Genomic DNA, 20589 nt, shown 5'->3' on the forward strand with positions numbered 1-20589 from the left:
AGGTATACCGTTCATGTGGGCAAAATAGAGGGACTGCTTTTTTCAGAAGTGTGCTGGTGCTCACTTTGGTTATGACACCTAACAGGTCGGCTATATGCAGGAGAAATGGATTACGCAACTCGGCCGAAACTTCCACACCGACCGCGTCAGAAAAAGCAAACAGTCTGTGCGTCTAACGCTACAGTAACCTTCAACGCAGAGAAAACAAAAACCATGGCAGCGAGCTTGCAAAGTCTCTTCTTCATCACTGTTAAGAGCGAATAAAGAAGTAGCCAATGCATTGTTCATGGTACTATAAGTACTGCTTCGTGCGTTTTTTTTTTTTTTTTTCAATTTCAGTGGCAGGACAAGGTATTGATTGTGCCATCGTTGTCCGTTCAGCTTAGATTACTGTGACATCGTACCGGACGCGTGGTACTTTCTGCGGCGATCTGTTTCTAACCACCAGCACTTTCCTCGGCACTTTCTTGGAGTCGTAAACATTGTCTCGCTACATTCCTTTCTTTTATATCAATAGCTGTTAAGCGTTCTTTCTTGGCTCAAATTCGTGCATGGTGTTCAATGTAACTGGCACCAACCGTAGGTCGTAAAGAAAGGAAAAAGAAAGAAATCCGTCTACTTCGGGATTCGACCGGCCATCTACTGCTTGTCGACTGAGTGCGCTGCCGCTAGAAATGAGAGGGAATCAAAAAACAAATAAAAAGTTGCAGTAAAAATGTTCTTTTTCTTTTTAGTTTTTGCCGTCGCATAGAACGCGGGGGAAGGAACACTCATAATTTATTCAGTATAATGAGGTACATTAGGACAAGCCATGTGAAACTGGCATAGGCTTCACTCTGTTACTATAAACAGTGATGTGCACACATCACGTCTTATGGTTCTATGATATTTTTGTTAAATTCAAAGGTTTGCAATATCTACAGTGATCGCGCCTCTAAGCTGCAAACTCGAAATAAATTTCCTCCAACGAGATATGTCACGTGATCTGACACTGGTTGCGCTATAGTTAGATTTTTGTACGTTATTCTTTTTTGTTGTTGTTGTTGTTGTTTCTTGCTTTTGTGCGGCCGTGCATAACCAGTGTACCCTGCAACGTTCTAACCCCCCCCCCCCCCCCCCCTTACTGCAATGCCCATTGGGCGATATGTGCTGCAGGCCACTGTAGCACATCAGCAGGCCTGCAGAGCTAGAAAAATCACGCGAGAAGCTCTTTCCTGTAACTCTCAAAGGTCTGCTGTCATCGTAGATGAGTGTTCTAAGAGCCTCATCAAGCTCGTCTTTGTTTAGTAAAGCTATGAAGGCGGCTAGTTAGTGCACGTTCATGATGGTGTTGCACTGAGTTTTAACACTCAAAGAATGAAACCTCATAATACGGAAGGACGAAGCGCAAACTACCACGCGTCGTCACATGTCATGATCTTGCCACGTATTTCGTTCCATCACCATGCATATAAACGTGTTCACTGACAATATTAAAGAGTTAGTAGTTTGCGCTTCGTTCTTCCGTCTCGTGGGCTTTAATAATGTCAGTGTTAAAACTCAGCGCATCACAATCATGAGCTTCTCCTCGCATACTGCCCCATTCTACAAAAAGAAAGGTTGTATAGTTTCTTCCTTTTTTTTTTTCTTTTCTTGACCTGCAGCATTTGAACGCGTTGAAATGTCTATCATAATTTAGCCTTCCCCGTCTCCTGACTGCCGTTATGGGAACGACAAACGATAGAATGAAAGTTGAATAAGTGTCTGTGTATCAATTCTCTCGCACTAACTTTGACAATCATCGTTAGGTGGATTCTATCGGAACTTTCTTTTACTTCATTCAAGCGAAGCAGGACTGTCTCTTTTGGAGCACTTCTTCTGCTCACCTCCTGCACTGAGCCCTCGCCTCTCCTGAGACTGTTGCAAACGCACGTGCCTCAGACGCGTGCTCGCTGGGAACAAAGAAGGTTGTGACATCAGTGTGTTCGCTTTGAACCCCTACACAACGTTGAGCAAGAACAGCTCGCACAGAGCCCTTCGTAGAAGCAAGTCCGCAAAATCTCTACTCAAGCACGTTTTCTTTGCGAAATTTGCGCTGACTGGTCCTTCGCTGAGTTGCGCAGCAAATTTTGTAAGCGCTGCAGAGGTAAAAGAAAGTTGCTAGAAATGGGAAAGGTGAAAACAAACGAGAAGATACGGCAATCCCTTGTAAACGAAATTGAGACGAAAATCCGGAGATATGAAAGGGAATAAGTCGATGATGACGCAAGATGTAAAGGAAAGACCGAGAAGTCACGTATCGGTGGCGATATCGCTGTCCGGTCACGCAACGTGGCCGTCAACAAGGTTCAGTGCACATAAAAAAGCTAAGGGGTGCATAATTTCCTTGATGGCAAGAAACCTACGGGGAGATTGGCAAATATGAAATACGCTCATAGTTGTGTCTTATTAAGGTACGTGTTACGGCACGAGGGGACCACAAGTGACGTGCGCAAAGTTGAATTACCGAAACAACCTTGTACAAATTGAAACCAGTATGTGTAGTCTGTCAGTACACCGCTGATCACAGAGTATGCGCCAGGCCCTCCATTTTTTTTTAATCCTTCTTTTGCAACAACGCCTAGCAAGTTTTTCATTTTCCTTAACAGCTACTTGTCGCAGTGGGGCACAACACTTAACACGCCCTTTTACATCTGCCCCTTCGATCATCGCTCATTCTCTGTCTTTTATTTATTGCCCAGTAGCAGCTGCCACCTAGAAAAAGAAAGTAAATAACCAGCAAGAACGTCCCCGATGATTAGCAGAAAATAAATGAATATAAAGGAAAACTTAGGTCATAGTCGACGGTTGGCCCCCCGGATTTCCTCACGCAACCAGGTACTAGCGCAAAAGACACTTGGGTGGGTGGTATCGGTGAGTAGCTAGAAAAAGTGGTGGGCTCTGGAGTCTGACGCGGCGGGGACAAGGGGAGTAGGGAGGGGGGGGGGGGCGAGCCCTGGCTAGAAAGGGAAGGTCTTCACTCCTGGTCTACATAAGCGTCCTGACGACCACTCATTAGTGACGCCCAAGTGAACAAAAATAAGGGAGGCTCCCGGCGAGCGCCACGTTATTTGAAGGAGAGGAGCGAGAGGGGAGGGAGGCGTCTGCACTAACGCCGCTACCTGAGCTCACGCAACTCTACGAGGACGCACGAAGCGCGTCGGTTCACTGTCATTTCTGACAGCTGTACAACACGAACCTCGCGCGCTGCTCTGCGAGGAGGCTAGTGTTTCGAAGCATCCCTGGCCCCCAACTTGAAAAGATAGAAAAAGAGAGAAGGGGGGGAAAGAAGGCAAGGGAAACGTCGCGATTGAATCAGATAGAAAAGCATGGAAAGGCGCGTGGGTTCGGGCCGGTGAGCAGTGTTCTCCTCATCGATCTACAAATTGGCTCATGAATTGGCAATGAGCTCCCACACAGGGCTTTCCCCGTTCCCTCTGCGTCCCCTTTCCGGCGCCCTGTTCTTCCCTTCTGTTTTGCTCTCGCGGCCGCCCAAGCCGCCACCTCTGAGTCGGCGCCGGGCTTTTGGAAAACCCAGAAGCGACCACCGTCTATTTCCCGGCTTCCACTCGTCTGCTATTTGTCCGATACTTTGCAACGCTGGCAACGAAATGCGAAAGTTCAAGAAAGAATAAATAAGAATTGCTGGATGGTTGTGAAGTGGAAATTCTGAGCGACCCTTCTGATGAAGGGACTTTGCGTGCCTATAATGGCGGACGAGATCAAGGAGTACGTGTGGCGCATAGGCGACAGCTCCCGTACAACGCCGCTGACGGGCTGGCAGACGATTAACGAGTGCCCTAGGTGCATTGAGTGGAGTATGACATAGCGGCAAGTAAGGCAACCGTGCAGTGGCAACATGCCGGCTCGTTTAATTCAAGATTGATGAGAGAGAGAGGTTTATTCCAGACTTTGATAAGCGCAAGGCGATATTAAATAGACGAAGAACGACATTCTAGGTGCACTTACCGGAAAGCGATCCGCCATTTCACGCTTAATACGTGCAAGCTGCGAGTCAACCCCTTTATTAAACTATAGTTCCTTCTAACAAAGCGTTAGAGCAGCAAATGAGCAATTTAAGTATATTCATTGACTTGCTTGAGACTTATCATATAAAACGCGACAGAGTTGTTTGTATTTCAGCATGTCGCGTGTTATAATTTTGATACGAGATGCAGTAGAAACCTAAGAAAACGCTCAGAGGATGTGCCGACTTTAGCGCACGTGCTCTGATGCGCGCCAGCGCGGCATTGTGCTTTAAGAGCAGCGGTTGTTTATACCGCTAGTCAGCGCCACAGCGACCTGCGGTTCGAAAAAAAAAGAAGTAACAAAAAAAAGCTGCGACAATCGTGAGACAGCGTTTGTAATATAAAAGGAATAACCTTTTTTTTTTTATGGCGCTGTTCTGACTTCTTGGAGATGATTTTCAGACGATGTCCTAACTGGATGCTTTAGTCTCATTTAGAAGGACATAAAAGAGCGTAGTTCTAGCTCTAACAGGGCGTTGAACGAAATGACGGGAAATACTAAGAGGCACTGGACAAAAAACAGTGACACAGCTTACTTCGCCTACACTGCGACTGTGAGACGCCGATTGTGAGACGCCGGTTCCGAAAGGATCTCAGCCCACGCCAACGAAGAGTTTACAAGACGTTGTCGCGCAGAGAACTACGCAAGTTTTGTTGAATTTCTCCAAGCAGGAACAAAATGAACGCGCGATCGAAAGAAACATTATTTGAGCGAGGATTTGAGCGAGCAGTGAACGACGAGCGCAGGAAAACAGGGTCAGCTAAAAGACGAATGAAGGAAAGAAGAAAGTTAAGAAGATGGAGAACAGGGATGGAGAAAGTATTCGAAAATGTTCACTTAGAAGGCGAGGACAACGGAGCAGGTGGCCGACGGGGCCACGAGGACGATGGAGGAAAATCTGACATTAGGGCAGCGAAAAAAACGGGCTTCTCATGATGAAGTGGAAAGAGAGGAACGATGGTTTTAAAGGCAGAAAGAAACTGAAGGTGAAACGGGTTTTGGAGAGTAACGTTGCACGAAGAATGCGTGGAGAGACTTAACCGCGCGCCGGGGAGAAGGCGTGGTTGGGAGGGGGTTCGTATGGGATGGAAAAGGAGAGAAACATAAAAACATAGACCTTCTGCGGGAGCAGGTGTCGGGATTCCCACGTCCTCATTCCCCTCCTCATCGGCCCGCTCCCATCGTAGTGCAACGAGCGATTCAATTCCTCCTGGCTCCCTTTCTCTCCCTTATGTTCCCGTCCTCCCCCCCCCCCTTTCTTCCTGCCTTAGTCCCAGCGCCTCTGCAGCAATAAACAGCGCCAAACGAGAACAAGAAAACCTCGAAAGCGGATCCACAGACGACTGCGCATGCGCCTCGCGTGCGTGGCACGAATGCTTTTCGCTCACAGGCAGTTTCTCCTCTCCCAGTTGCGTGATAGAGCCCGCACGGCCCACTTCGTGATAGAGGAGGACGGGCGCCGCACCGCCACGACGATGGCAAAACAAAAGCGAGGGCAAAAAAAAAAGGAACACGAGCGGGTGGTATGGCTGCGAGAAACACGACCGGAAAGGATTGAAAAACAATGCAGAAAATCGGCCACCTGAGTACGAAGGCGAGAGTTGGTACAGAATACGGAAAGGGTGATGAAGGATGAGATAGAGAGCTGCATAAATGTGCACCCTCGCTTGTTGAAGAACGAGAAAAGCGCGCACACACGCACAAACGCATGCAAAGTGAGTACGTCGGCGTTTCTTTCGGAGATGCACCGGCGAAGATTTGTACGTGCTGATCGGGTGCGGAAGAGGAGGAGAAGAAGCGGGCGCGGTCGGTTAGATGCTTCTCTCGGCGCACCACGAGTGAAATTCCTCTAAAGTGTCCCTGTCTGTGTCGGAAGTGCTACAGTGCAATAAAAGTATGGCTGATAAAAGCATAAACAAAAAGAAACGCAGGAAATTACGCTCTGCTTTTCTTTTTATTCTTAGTATAAGGTTCGTAAAAGCATATTCTGCCAGAAACACGAAAGCAGTCAGATACGTGCATATCATATGAACTTTATCATAAAACCGAGCGCCCGACGCCTGCACGCATAGTCAATGCAGGAACGCTGCGTACATAAATTTTATTCCCAACTTTTTTCTGTCGTTTTTACAGTGTCAGACGTCTCTCATTATACTTTCATGATATTTTTTTTCTTTCCTCCTTCTTATCGCCAGCGACATTATATCCAGCATTTTCGTACATATGGCTCGGCGTGCCTCTAAAGTTTGGTAAAGTATTTTCTCTCTCTTTGTCTCAAATAAGTGGAACAGAGAGGCGCGGTGTTCTATATCGGAGGCTAAGACAACATTAAGCGTCATAAAACGCCAACGGACGAGAAGAAACAGGCAGACAGGCAGTTTGTGCTAGTCCATCTTGTCCGTCTTGATCTATTGAGATTAAAATTGTGGCTTAGCCTTTGAAAATGCCCCAACTAGCCCAATTGACTTCATTAAGCATGTTGTTATGTTTGTAAGAAATCAAAACTTTCAAAGTAATAAACTGTGAAAGGGTAGCACTTCAAAGAGATTTTCATTGCGTTTGTAGTAAGCTCTCCGATTATTAAGCATGGCTCTGAAGTAGCAAGGTCGAACTCAAAGTTCTTCACTTGTGAGCGGTATAGTTATATTCTTGAAGGATCCTCGCGGGAATACCCCAAGAAAGAATGGAGCCGCATGCATAAGGCCCACTCTCGCCTTCGACCAACAACTTCGAGCACAGCGCCTAACACAAGGAAGCTGCTGCGATCCGGCCATGAAAGCGCTGGCCTTGAGACATTTTTCCGACAGAGTGTATGTCTCTAAGTAACCATACGTTTTCATCACAAAATACAAATAAGTGGGAATGAGCGAGAAAGCATTTATATTATACAAAGTCAAAAACAGGTGAAGAAAAGAACCATTGCTTGGTCGCGAACTCCGCGTGCAAATCGGCACCCGACAACTACGCCTTCTTGCCTGCGGGCTGAGAGTGTGCTTTGCCACACTATATCTGTTAGTGCAGCAGAGTACCCTTTAAAGGAACAGTGAAGCGGTCTTTTGAGCCTCCAGCGAATTTGAGTAGCGCACATTCTCGATAGACTTCAAGAAGGCCGCCTGCTAATACTGTATCATAAAGTGCACGCGGATTAGCTTTGTTCTCCTCGCCACTCTTTCTCTCCCTCATGTTCTCTTATCATCGCCGTATCCTCTTCCCCCTCTCCCCTTGCAGGGTAGCCAACCATAACTACCTCTAGTTAACCTTCCTGTCTTTCTATGCAACCTCTTTCTCCATGTCTCTCACTCCATCTAATATTTATTTGATTTATGTTTGATAGCCCATTTTATTCGTTATCTTTTTCACAGGAAAACAACATTAAATTTACTCCTAGGAGGAACATACCTTTTTTTCCTTGCATTGTGTTCTAGACAAACCCCAAAACAATGTCAGGTCCGTGCGACTGCACTGCACATGAATTAGATTGATTGATTGATTGATTGATTGATTGAACATGCCGCAAATGAGTCATAGTCTTTATATATGCAAATGATGTGTGCATTGATGTTGTGGCACCGATTTACCTTTTTTTTGCAACTAACGTAAGTTTACGCTTTTCTTCACGCCAGTGGTTAGTTGAGCAAAACAAAGGGCGCGCGTGAGGCTGGTAAATTAGTCCTAGTGAAATAAGCAATAGCGTTTATGAATATATCTATATTGCAAACAATGTCTGGATGTATTTCTACAACCGTTAACCAATCATTTTGTAATTATTTTTAACAAGTTAAATACTTCTGGAGAACACATAACAAAACCTACGCACGAGTTCACCGGCCAGTGATAGCGCTGAGAGAAGCAGAAGAGAAATTCTAAATAAAACAAGGCTTGTAGATTAGTCTTTCAAAACCTTCTCTTAATTTTTTTGTAGACGTAATGTATTTTTAATGCATTATCTACAATATTAATAGGTTTCTAATGTTTGAGATCTTCGTTAAAAGTGTTCTTGAAATGTATATCCAAAGCAGCTTTTAGTATAAAGTAAGCTAACGCATACACAAGTAGCTTTAGAATACTTTCTCGGTTGTAGCAAAAGCAAGTCGAATGTACGCAAAGGGGAGCTGGGTTTGTACGCTAGAATCAATACTAGACGAATGCATACGAGGGTTGGAAAGTAATACGCGCACAACGCTTGCGCCGTGCAGAGAATGCAATGCTAACGCACACGCAACACCCAAAAGTTCGCTCATTTGTCAAATATAAAGGCTCTCATTATTTAACACTTTCATTTGCTTACACCTTCAGCTTAAATAAAATGGTAACACGAAAACGTTGTACTCTGCTATTTTCTTTGTCAGCGCAAGCAGAGTCATTATTACACCGTATTTCTCACTTATGCCTTGCTTTGCCTTTTTGAGTCTCACAGTGAATCACGAGCGACCTTTTTATTGGATCTTCTTTTACGATGACGCCTGCCTGCGAGGAAGTACGCATAAAATAATTTCACGCCAGTCTCGTGGTTGACATACAGTGGTTGCCTAATGGCAGCGAAGACTTATCTGTTTCTGCTTGACAACATTACTACTCTGCGAATGTGTCATTGCCGTACTTCACTAACAACAGCACAACTTCTGCAGGTAGCACGACCTGCGGTAACATCTAAAAGATGTCACACACAAAGAACGTGCCATAGAACCGGCCAGCTCCGCTTGAACGTCTCATTGCTAGCAAAATAGGGCATACGTGCTGCCAACGTCCAGACGGTGGGGTGGCGTGAACAAAAGCGAAACCACAACTCGCCGCGCATCGGCTATGCCATGTGTTCTCGGACAGCCGCCCTCTCACGCTGGCGCGTGTTCTTGGCAGCGGGCACATGGCCAGCCGACAAACAAGCAGGATGTTTGGTTTGGCTTCGACTTGTCCCGGCTCATTTGCCCTCAGCGCGCCCCCAAGGTATCGGACGCAGGCAAACGCGGCGGGAGACGCCAATTAGCCGGCGGGAGTTTCCCCGCCCTCCCCCCCCCCCCCCTTCGTTTCCAGGGGGGCAGAAGGTCTGCTCTCATCCGCGTCTTTGCCGACCGTCCCGCCCGACACCGCCGTCTTTCCCCGCTCGCCTATCTCCTTCCTTTTGCTAGCTTCTTACTTCGTGTTTAGACTCACGGGCTCGTGCTGGTAGTCTACGGAGTGGGGGATCCCAGCGGGGCCGCTTTATTCTGCGAGTGGCTTGGAGAGCTAATCCGGACTAACAAGGAAGCGCAGCGTATCAGTCCCCCCCTCCCCCTCCTCCTGCTCCCCCATACCAATCTTTGGGCTTCTTGCCCTGACTCGCATGTAGCTGGGAATTAGCGGCCGAGGGTGGCCAAAGATACACACACACGCACACAACGCGCGGATGGCGGGGAGTGATGCGCAGTGTGAAGAATGATGACGTGCACGGGGACAATCAGGCCGCGCCGGACTCTCGCCTTTGATTTCCGTCTCCTTGTACCTCTGGGCCGCTGCGTGACAGGGTCCTCTTGTCTACCGACCGACGTAGCCCTGGGGAGCGGCTCTTAACGGTATATCTGGGCCTGCGTTTACACGACGTAGAAGCGACCCGTCTTTGCGCCTTGGAAAGGGATGGAATTTCCCTCGTGACACTTTAAGAAGCGCACGTTCGTGAATGTATTACGCGTTGTTAAAACGATATAGCTTGGAGCGATGCTCCGGGGCAGTATGCAGCGCGAACACATAAAATTGCTGATCACCGGGGAATTTAGGTGTCGAACGAAGAAAAAAAACATGAGAAAACAACTCACATTTACTTTTGCTCTGAGCCTCTGTGCGATCATTTTGATTCCTCATGGTTACAGCTAACTCTTCACATTATTTCAGATGCCTTTAGTGTAACCATAAACATATAGTGAAAATTGCAGTTATATTGACATAGAAATGCGTTTTTTTTCTTTCTTCTTTATCAAATCTAGCTGCTCTACTTGAATTTAATGAAAATTAAGTGGCGGGATTTTCAAGCACCACCTCATTCCTCTGAACAAGCGTGCGCTAAAAAGTTAAAGCTTTACAATCAAGTACCTGCGCCTATGTTCGGGAGTGAACAACTAGGGGGCGAAGGAAATATTGGGGCGTCGGCGGCCCACTGTTGCCCCCCTTTAAAGCCATCCCTGCTTCCGACATGTTCCTATATACGTTAGACTTAGTTGTGCAAGAGTGCAAATAGATAGAGAGAGCGTCCGACTAAGCAGCTGTCGTGCTTTCCACCTTGCGGAGTTTTGCTAACTATTCTTCGGCGACTTTCAATCTTCCGAGCAACAATAACAATTCTACGTTTGTCGGGCAATGTTCGGGGCACTTTTTTTAATGTTAGGATCAGACTGTGACACTTGAAAGACATAACGTGCTGTGTCACAGCTGCCGAGGAGCCGAATTTTCCTGTTTCTCGTTTCCTTCTAGCTGGAACCGGCACCGCCTCACCGTTGACGCAGCACAGAAATTGTGCTGTTTGAATCCAGGCCATAGTCTTCGAAGGTAGGGTAGTTCGGCACAAGGCATACGTTATGCGATTGTAGAATTCAATTCACAGGTATCCCCGTAAATACACGTATCACTTCCCATTTTCTTTCTTTCTTTTCTTTCTTTCTTTCACCACTCGAAAACTCTCCTTCAAGGGCACCCAAATCCCCGCATCAACGAGCAAGAAGGAGGCATGAAAACAACCACCGTAGCGAAAGAGAATGTGATCCTGACAAATGGGAAAGAGAGAGAAAGACGTGAGCGAAGGATGACACAACACCGGGCAGAGAAGGCAGTCAGAAACATAGAGAACATCGGGAGGGGGAGGTGAAGGATAGGTGAGAGGGGGAGGCCAGCGGAGGATGAGGGGGGGCCGCGTTTCATCGCCGCAATGGAACCACCGCGTAGCACAGCAGACGCGAGCGCGGCAAAGGCGACCGAATTTCTTCATTGATGTTGGAAGCTGAGGGACTCCGTACGCACGTGTGTACTATTCCCCGGTTCGCTCGGCGCCGCGGCAGCTAGCCTGCCTCAATCTAAAAGGAACGGGCGTGGAACAAACAGCATAAAAAGTGAAGGAACGAAATAAACTAGAGAGAGAAAGAGAGAGAGAGCAGTCGACGGAGATGGAGAAACAAGGGAGCGGCGAGAAGGACTAATCTGGACCGCCAGCAATAACACTTGACGCTGGTGCGCCCATAGAAAGGCGCTTTACGAGCGCCGTGTTCCAGCGCCTCGGTCGCTCGCGAAACGACAAGACTCGAAACGGCGGAGCTCGGCGCAGCTTCCCAATGAGGGGAAAGAAGGAAGAGGGGGGGGGGGGGTGAAGCACCCGTTTTCTCTGGGCCGCTCCAAATGGAAGGACTGGCCACGGACAAACCCGCAGAAAGGGAGTAAACGGCGGTAGGGAGGAGAAAAAAGGGAAAGAAGGAAAGAAAAAGAAATATACAAGTGAAGGGGACAGTCGCAAAGAGAGAGAGAGCGAAAGTAAGCGCAGAACCAGGAACTTGTGTGAGGGACGCTTACAAACGTGACGAAAATGAAGGCGCAATAGCTCGAATGAGAGGGTGTGTGAGGTTACGAATAAGGGTAGATTCTTCCAAGGAAAGCTGGGGATGGTGGGAACAGCCACAAACACGCGGAAAGAATGATGGTGAAACAACGAGGGAGGAAAAGAGAGCCCCAGAAACAGAGGGGAAGGGGGACGGCGGCGTTTCGAAGAGAGCCGTAAAGCTCTCCTGCAGAGCCATTCCTCTTCGCGTTTCTATAAGGGCGCCCGGCGAGCCGTCCTGCTCTCCTGCCCCGCTGCACTGCGCCCGCCCGAGCAGTTAGTCTTCGTCCTCTCTTTACCAACCCGCATCGTCCCTGAAGCAGTTTAAATGGCGAATGGGTGCTATCGGAAATGGCCGTATAGACGTACGGGATGATATGGTGTTGTTTGTCCCCTAAGAGATCCCCTCCTTGGATGCGGCATTCTTGTCCGGTAGTGATTTCGTTAAGGGCGTACGCGCATGGCCGCCTCGCTCTGTAGTTTGGTCCAGCACAGTGTATGCACTAACGGCCCTTTATGAGCTGACGCATTTATCTCCAAACGTGACAATATGTGGCGTAACGAAATTGTCCTTGTAGATGAAGACAACGACAACATGATATAAGTCAAAATTAGGCAGAAAATGTAGTTGCGTTGGCGTGAAGGATTTCCTTAATGTATTGTAGTGTAGAAATACCAAGGTAATGCTTCTCAATGCGATTTACGAAAGGTGCTATGGCATAATACGAGTTACAAGTGAAAATCTAGGAGCGACCTGTGGTTGTTTTCATCATATCATCTGATAGATCATACCCGCTATGGCGTAGTGGACAATTATCGGGTGGATAAAGCAAACTGATATCAGAATTTGCACAATTCTAGCATTGTTGAGCAGTAAACGTCAGACCAGGCCTCAGACCTGTGTAGGTAAAACCGCAGAAGGGGTGTATGTGACCTGTACTTTGTGTTGTACTTTATTCTTTGAGATTTCTCATCTTGCTCTTTCTTTCCTGTTTCCTCCGCCTTATTCTTATCTTCCATTTCTATGTTTCTATCTCCTCCTTTCTAAAGAGTAGGCAGGCTGTCACAGACCCCGTGAACGAGGCGCAGACGCCGGACCAAATTCCAAAGCCGACTTATCAGCTTCCGAAAATAATCCCACGAAAGCAAGGACAATTAAGAATGGGCTTCCTGGCGCGCCAGCGAACGCCGGTTGCTGTCCAAAGACCGAGTCAGAGCCCAGAGTTGTCAAAACACAACAAAATATATTCTTCACACAAGGCAGTTACACACACACACGTGTACACTTAGGCTAGACACAACACAATACAATTCAGATGGTTATTAACAAACACAAGAAAATAATTCATGACAAGCACTAAGAGTCCAACACGTAAATTACAAAATAAATATGAACACTAAGTGTCCAATCGTATTCACCCGTGTTGGTTTTGTCAGACGATCTCGGCGTAGCTCGCGGCAAATCTCGAAGAAGGAACTTCTTCCGGAAATGCAGACGCTCGATGAACTCGTCGACTAGCTTGCCGGGGAATCCCTTTCTTCCGCAGACGCTCGGTCTTCACGTTACATCCATTCACCGGTGCGGACTTGACTCCACTGACGATTCTCGCACGGCGGTTATATAGCTTCCACAGGCGTTCTCGAACCTTCCTATCAAAGTCGTGCTCACCGTAGCATGGCCAAAGCATGGGAATCTTCGAGTCTCTTCTCGCACCTTCGACCGCCGCCGTCGGAGCGTCGTCAAGGGGGGGGGGTGATGACTCATCCCGTTGGCGCACGCTCACGCTGTAGCAATCTCACTCGACTCGCCGGGTGAGAAGGTGTCCCGGCGCGCGCGTGTGCTCTCTCTCTCTCTCTCTCTCCGGTTAACGTCGCTTCGTCGATGCTCTTCTACACGTCTAGGCACCGTTTGTCGCGTCGGCTGTTTGAGGCATATGCGCTCTCCCCGTCGGTTGAAGTTGCCGCGGGGCCGGCGTGTTTTTTTTTTTTTTTTTTTTCGCTGGCTTGCGTGACACGCAGTGCGCGCTTTGATTACGCGCTCTTTTGTGACACAGGCGTTGTGCCCCTTCCGGTGGCAGTTGCCAGCCTGCTCCTGACTTTCCCTTTCCTGTCAAATTTATATGTTTCCAAATCAATAATAATAATAATAATAATAATAATAATAATAATAATAATAATAATTAATAATTAATAATGCAGGAACTACTTACTCAAATCATTTTCTTCTTTTTATACTCCTCTGACAATAAAATATACGTACGAGGGTTCAATAAAGCCTGAGACTGGCGCTCTGAAATCTTATTCCTGAAAATTAGTCGTTGGCACTTTTATCCCTTTCTATATGTTCCCCACTAAGTAAACGGAACACGTCTCGCCATTTCTACCAAGTCTAGATAACATGAGAGAAGCCATTTTGGCCACATGACAATGTCCTGTGTCTTCGCACGTGACGTCACAGCTCAAAACACGTTGATATTTCTATACATAGTTTCCATTGACGTCATCGTGGCCGCCATCGGGGGGTACTAACACGTCGAGAAGCTGCGCAAACAACAAAACTAACAGCTCCATAACAGAACAGGCGCGTCTTGCACCGAGTTACATTTTAATAGCAGTGACAATCTAGTGAAAACCAGTCACCATCAAAAAGATATGCAATGTACTGGGAGCTCATATGGTGCATTGAAGTCTTCGTGGCCACCACGTTTGGGTACTATCACGCCGAAAAACTGCGCCCGTGACGTCACGCGAAAGCTATCTATAGGAGGCGATGAGTTAAAGCACATTTGTGAATACAAAGGTAAACATCCGCAGCGGTGTCTTATTAGCGAAGATGAAGCACTGGTTGTCAAAGCATTCTAATGACTTCTGTGGCGTCGTTCATGCCAGTGCTGCTTTTTAAAGCGAAGCTTTCTTTGCGAACCCTCACTGACCGTGGTTTCTGGATGGGTGGTGCGGCTGTCTTGCCGAATGGCTCATAATTAAAAAAAATTGTTTACGTGCCAGGTGCTGTGATCCCACCTTGGCCCCGCAGCAAAGCAGTCCGCCGTTCTAACTATTAGGGTAGGATCGCACGCATACTCCTATCGTGCCAACACCGACTAGCTCTTTGAGACGATCGCTGCGCGTTCATGGTGATCATGACTTCCACGACTATGGCACATGCCGACAATGGAGGATTGGTCGAAAAGCGGACGGAACATTTTCCAGTTTTGGAAAACATGCAGGAATGAAATGAGCAAATTTATAGCACTTCATTAACCACTTTCACGAAAGCTTCGCCTAGAGTAGATTCCAAAATGTGCATTGGATGTGCATAATCTTGTTGGGCGCTGCTCTTAACTAAGCGGTCTCGAGTTGCAAAACGCGTTTGTGAAACGCGTTCTACCCGCCGTGGCTGCTTAGTGTGAATTTGGCGTTACGCTGCTAAGCACAAGGTCGCTTGATCAAATCCCGGCCGCAGCGGCCGCACTTCAATAGGGGCGAAATGCAAAAACGACCGTGTACCGTGCAATGAGTGCACGTTAAAGAGCCCCAGTTGGTCAAACTAATCCGGAGTCCCCCATTACGGCGTGCCTCATTATCAAATTGTGGCTTTGGCACATAAGACCCCAGAATTCAGTTTTTAATATTTTATCATCTGTGTACGTTTTGTGTTTCCGGTAAGCTACTCGACAATTGTTTTTCTGTGTGATAAAGTTTTCGGCTGCACGACGAAGTTGAATCAACATTCAAATGCGATTTCAAGGCAAAAAAAAAAGAAAAAAAAAGAAAAACGATACCGCTTTGCCTGAGAAGCCCGCTTCGATAACTCATTATCAGCAGGAACCAAATGCCGACTTTTTAAGACGTCATTGAGCCATAAGAACCCGCAAGTGACGTTAATACGACGGCTGTAACGAGCACGATGTCAAAACGCGGTTGCGATATGCGCTGTCCTTAAAATCACACTGACATCGTCGAGAAATGCTACAGTGATCAGCCATTTCTCTCTCTCTCTCTCTCTCTCTCTCTCTTCGTCTTTTTTTTTTTTCTAGCGAAATCTCCCGCTCATCTGAGACACTGTTCTTGTGAGGGAAATCTTGTCATCCACCCGAGAGTAGCGCGAAGCAGCAATTTCAGCGTGACAGCAATTTAAGTTTGACCAACACCTCGCCCACACGGGGATTATGCGCTCTCCCTTCATTTCCGCCTATTGATGCTTCCTTAAGCGTTGTTTTGACAAAAAACTGTTCTCTGTTTATTATTACTACTATTAATTTCCTGGTGCGCTCGCTTACAACGTTTTCTTTTCGACCGGCTCTCCTCATGCGCAACGGCAGTGAAGAAGTGTCCAACGCGGGGCAGACAAAAGGCCCTGGGTTAGAACGAGCGTCGGATGGATCTGCAGACGGAAAGGATAACACGCAGACCACATCGCGCCGCGCTCTTTCCCAAAGCTCGGTCGGTGGGCCCCTATTCTCGTGCCGTAGGCGCTGGCGGTAGGGAGCGAGAATGAGAGCCGTCTCGCGCGCCGACCAGACCATTAATTTGCCTCACTCCATTCTCCGGGAGGGCCACCGCCGCGGAACACAGCAGTGCAGCTCTCCGCTTTGCCAACAGGCTCGTTTATCCACGCCACCGCCGACACCGCCGCCCCCTTACGAGCGCTTAAATGACAAGGCGGCAGTTTCCCACCGTGGCGGCCTGCTCCGAGTGGTGCGACCCACTGTTCGGACTGCCGAGATAGCTGCGTAATGAAAGCGCGCTTGTTTGTCCGTGCCACTGTGCTAATGGTAAAGTTAGTTCTGCCGCACGGTTAACACAATGAAGCAAAAGGTTTAAAAAAAAAAACGGGTTAAACCCGCATGTTATCGAACCTTTCGCGCAACGCGGAAGGCGGAACGATACAATGGAGCTCGTATGCTAGTGGCACCACAAAGTGTTATAATCGTTGTTGCTGCTTAGTAGAAATGACAGGCACCCGCGAGAGTGAACCAGCCAGGGTGCGCTGTGACAATGTCATAGAGGGACCTCATCTTCCAATAACTTTATAGGAAAGGTCACCAACATAACGCAATTAAAAAGTGAAAAAGCCGAATATTGGCGGTGACTCAAGGGAAATAGGAAACGGAAAAGTGCATTAATATTGTGAACAAAATTTTGTTTATCGCGTCAACGTCCCTGTAGTGGCTAGGCAGTCGTACAAGAGCTCACGCACTCTTTTCTTGGCAATACTAGTCCTTGGTCCTTGTCCATTTCCTTCTTTCTTACTAACTTCCTCCTATATTTTCGCCATCTTATTTTCTCTTTTTCGGTTTGTATGCATGTCTTCCTTATGAGAATAAGCTAGGCGCTGCCATTAAGCTCTTTTCTTTGTTTTTGTTTGTTTGTGTTCACATGTCTCCAAACCCCATGATTAATGGTGGTGATCGTGACGACGACGATTATAATGATGATGATGCTGATTATAAGGATGGTGATGAGGCACGTGTGTGCGTCATGCCCCGTAATAACACAAGGCAGTAACCAGTTTCTCGCATATATTTACAATTTCTTTCTCTCCCTTTTTTTACCGGTGAATTCAGCAAATGCCATTCGAGCATCAATATAAATATCTAGCAAACAGAATACCCACTTGGGCGCGGACGGCCTTGTGTGAACTTATTTTCTAATGGTCTATTTCATTTTTTTTCACTCTTGGCTCGTACTCCGCCGTTATCACCAGCATCAGCCACTCAGCGCGAGAGACGAGAAGTATGGCAAATGAAATTGATCGTTACAAAATACGGTCCTTGGACCGGATTAATGTAACGATTCTGTTACATATTTTCTCTTTTTTTGCCGTATCGCGCTTCGTCATTATTCCGAGCGCCGCCCCACCAGTGTTATCGCCAGGATCCGCGGACCGTGAACAGTGGATGATATGAAAAGAATTGAATCGACCGAAAGGAAACCTTACGTTATACCGCCCTGGACCAGTGGACGTGTGCGATTTACGGGGTGCCGCAGGTAAAGTGCACGCGAAAATTGTCAATGAAATTGGCACCGTTGATTCGAGTGTTTTCGAAAATATTCTTCTAGTACAACCCCCAGAAAACTTGCCTAGAAAGCGGTATTGATGGCCTCAGACGTGTGTTTGCATCGCCTGCTGCAGGCTGTTCGTTCGGAAGAACTTGCTTTGCGCATGCGACATCAAAATGGTTGGTCGCCGCTACTCATGCTTCTAGCCATGAGCCACGATTCGGGCTTTGTGAATGTTAGAAAGTCAGGAAGCCCCTGGTAATTCCATTCTCGCGAATATTTGGGAGTCCAACAGGATAATCCAACCACAAGCGCTGAATATTTTGGTCGACAGCGGCCGTAGATTGTATTTTCTTTCAGTCATCGCAAGTTGGTTCCAATAAACCCCCTTGCGATGGCCATGAGTGCACACCAATGATCCGCTACATCATCGCTAAACCCCACTTGATCTCCCTCCATTGCCGCACACTTTTCCAAATTCAGGCCCTGTTCACTACCTATTGGATTCCATCTGGCCTGAGGGCACTTCCAAAATCAATGTCGCGTTGAACCCTGGACAAACTAATCTGCTAATGAAGACAGTCGTACGTTCCACTTGGGTGCTGACATATACGAACGCGCTCAGTGAAAGCTTTGCTTCCACAGAGGCTAGTAGGTATGGACGTCTTAGAACACAATCGGCGCTCGTACCGTGCGCGTCGTATGTGGCCGCACATTTTTCGCCTTCTATTCTCGATTGAGGGCAACAAAACAAACCATACCTTGTTCTAAAAACTCCCGCAGTGACAAATACGAGCTTTTGAAGAATAGAAAGCGGTAAACTGGCGGCAATTATTTAGACAAATATGCGAAACTTTATGCACGCCATCATAAATTGTGTTCCTTAAGTGTCCTTCCAGAACTCATAGCCCCGGGCACAGTATCAATAACTTCCGCAGTATCCCATCTCAAAGCTGGATTGCCTTCCGTCTGCTGGCATAGTTTTCATCGTGTACTTTCGTCCTTTCCAATCGAATGGGAAAAAAAGTAATTTAAATGAATCGTGCCTTATGGTATCATTGCAATTGTGACTATAACCCGTGTCATTTTCTTTCTCTGTACAGCCAGGGCGGGTCACGCAGTTGGGAGACAATGGCCACCTCCCAAAAGGTGAGTAAGCGTCTATATCTTTGGCTTTGGAGTCGTAAATTTCCAGATAGTAAATACTGGTGCCGCCGCCACTTGCAACGTGTGGTACTGGTGCTCTCTGGACAATTTCTGTGTTTTATAGCACAAACCTGGCTGCACACGGTAACTAAAAAGCATGAAGCAATATGCATCGTGCATCACATGAACAAACTGTAGAAAGACCAAGGACGCAAGTCACCTACATTTTCACTATCGTAACAGAAACTGATTCATTCACCGAGACTAAATTTGCACGTACGGCTTCCATCAATGTTTGTCGGAGCTACTAGAAAGTGACAACGTTTCCGCATGCGAGTCACTCAAATGAACACCAACGTTCTCCCCATACATTACGGTACTATTACCAAATATATAGTCAACATACTTGTCTTCGGCTTTAGGAGCTGTTGCCACTAGGAAATGACTTCCTTCCAGATTTGCAAAATGGCTGGGTGCCATTCGATCGTTCCTCTTAATAAACACTGTGACAAATAGTTGCCTCCATGGATTATTGAACTACAGAACTACAAGCACTTGTCGGTAATGAGAAAATTAAGAAAAAGTGTTCCACTAATCGTCCTGATATAAGTTGTAATGTATGAAAAGTACATCCAGTGTGCCGTAAGAAACAAGTGTACACTGATTTTGCAAGCAGCAAGCATACTTCAGCGCTTGGTTTTCTTATTAATTCGTTGTGGAGTATAATGGGTTGTTAAATCATTGTCAATTTACAACAGTGGCCAAAGAACTGCAAGCAATTTTGGAAGCGGCACGGTTTTTACTGCGACAGAATGGCGAAAAGCTCGAAACTGTGTTTACTGTGTCCGTCCATCGTTACCGTTACGCCGACGACGATGGCGGCCGTAGACGTCATCATTAAGTAGCCGCCGTTATCGTGACGTCGTCAGGCCACCTCGACATGATCAGCTTCCTCCAAGCCTTGAGGCGAAGAAGAAAAAAAAAACGTAGCTTAGCCCACCCCCAACGCTGCACAATCAAGGCTCTCCGAGGCCTGAACAAATCAGATCCAGTTGTACATCATCAATGCAGGGTATGTATGGCAGTGAACAACACCCTGATTGTGAAGGGTAGTTCCATGATGAAATGTTCCGAATGTGCAAGAGAAAGCGATGGTCCATTTTATCTACTAAGTGTGCAAACATCCGCGAAATTTCTGGCTAGAGAAAGTAGGAGCACGATTGTAAAGATCGTAGCCGCATCGGCTACGAAAAGAAGTGAGAACAATACAAAGAGGAAAAAATTCACCGACGACTACGATACTCCCTAAGGCGCTATTTAAGCGCAGCTGTATACGTGTTTTCATTTCGCGATATATGGGCTGGCGCAGGCAATCTGTCTCATGCGGCACGTTGCGGCACGGGCGTTAGCCAATCATGACGGCTGCTGGCGTGTTCGTCCTCTCCAGGATCAAAATTATCTACTGCTGTTCCATTGGCACAATGGCTTAAAGGTAAAAATCCTGGACTGCCAATCTGTTGGTTATATGTTTGACTCTTCGCGGCACAGTGGGAATTTCCTTTACGTTATAATTTTCTCACAAACGATATTGAGATTCCAGCGACAGCACCGGCGGACATCAAAACGACCGAGCGAGGGAGAAACCACATCATATACCGCTGTGAAGCGCTATACGTATAGGCATTTCGCCACAGCCACGATATACCAAACAACGCACACTTCGTTAGTCGAGTCGCCACTTGCATAATTTGGTAGCGAAAAAGCGCCTATTCATAATCTGACTATACGTCCAATATGATGTAAGCCAGGCTACCTGATTATCTATTATCGAACAGTGAGCA

The 20589-nt window shown here is 47.1% G+C and overlaps 1 protein-coding gene across 1 annotated transcript in view; it reads left to right on the top strand.

The window, feature by feature from the left end:
- The window catches only part of LOC119436395 (choline O-acetyltransferase), a 222309-nt gene that overhangs the window by 74513 nt on the left and 127207 nt on the right, over positions 1-20589 (top strand). The window contains exon 2 of the mRNA XM_037703238.2: positions 18706-18751. Within this exon, the coding sequence (XP_037559166.1) occupies positions 18734-18751 (18 nt within the window). The 5' untranslated portion in view covers positions 18706-18733. The remainder of the gene's footprint in view (positions 1-18705; positions 18752-20589) is intronic.

This window comes from Dermacentor silvarum, chromosome 1, assembly GCF_013339745.2.
Source record: "Dermacentor silvarum isolate Dsil-2018 chromosome 1, BIME_Dsil_1.4, whole genome shotgun sequence".
Lineage (NCBI taxonomy): Eukaryota > Metazoa > Arthropoda > Arachnida > Ixodida > Ixodidae > Dermacentor > Dermacentor silvarum.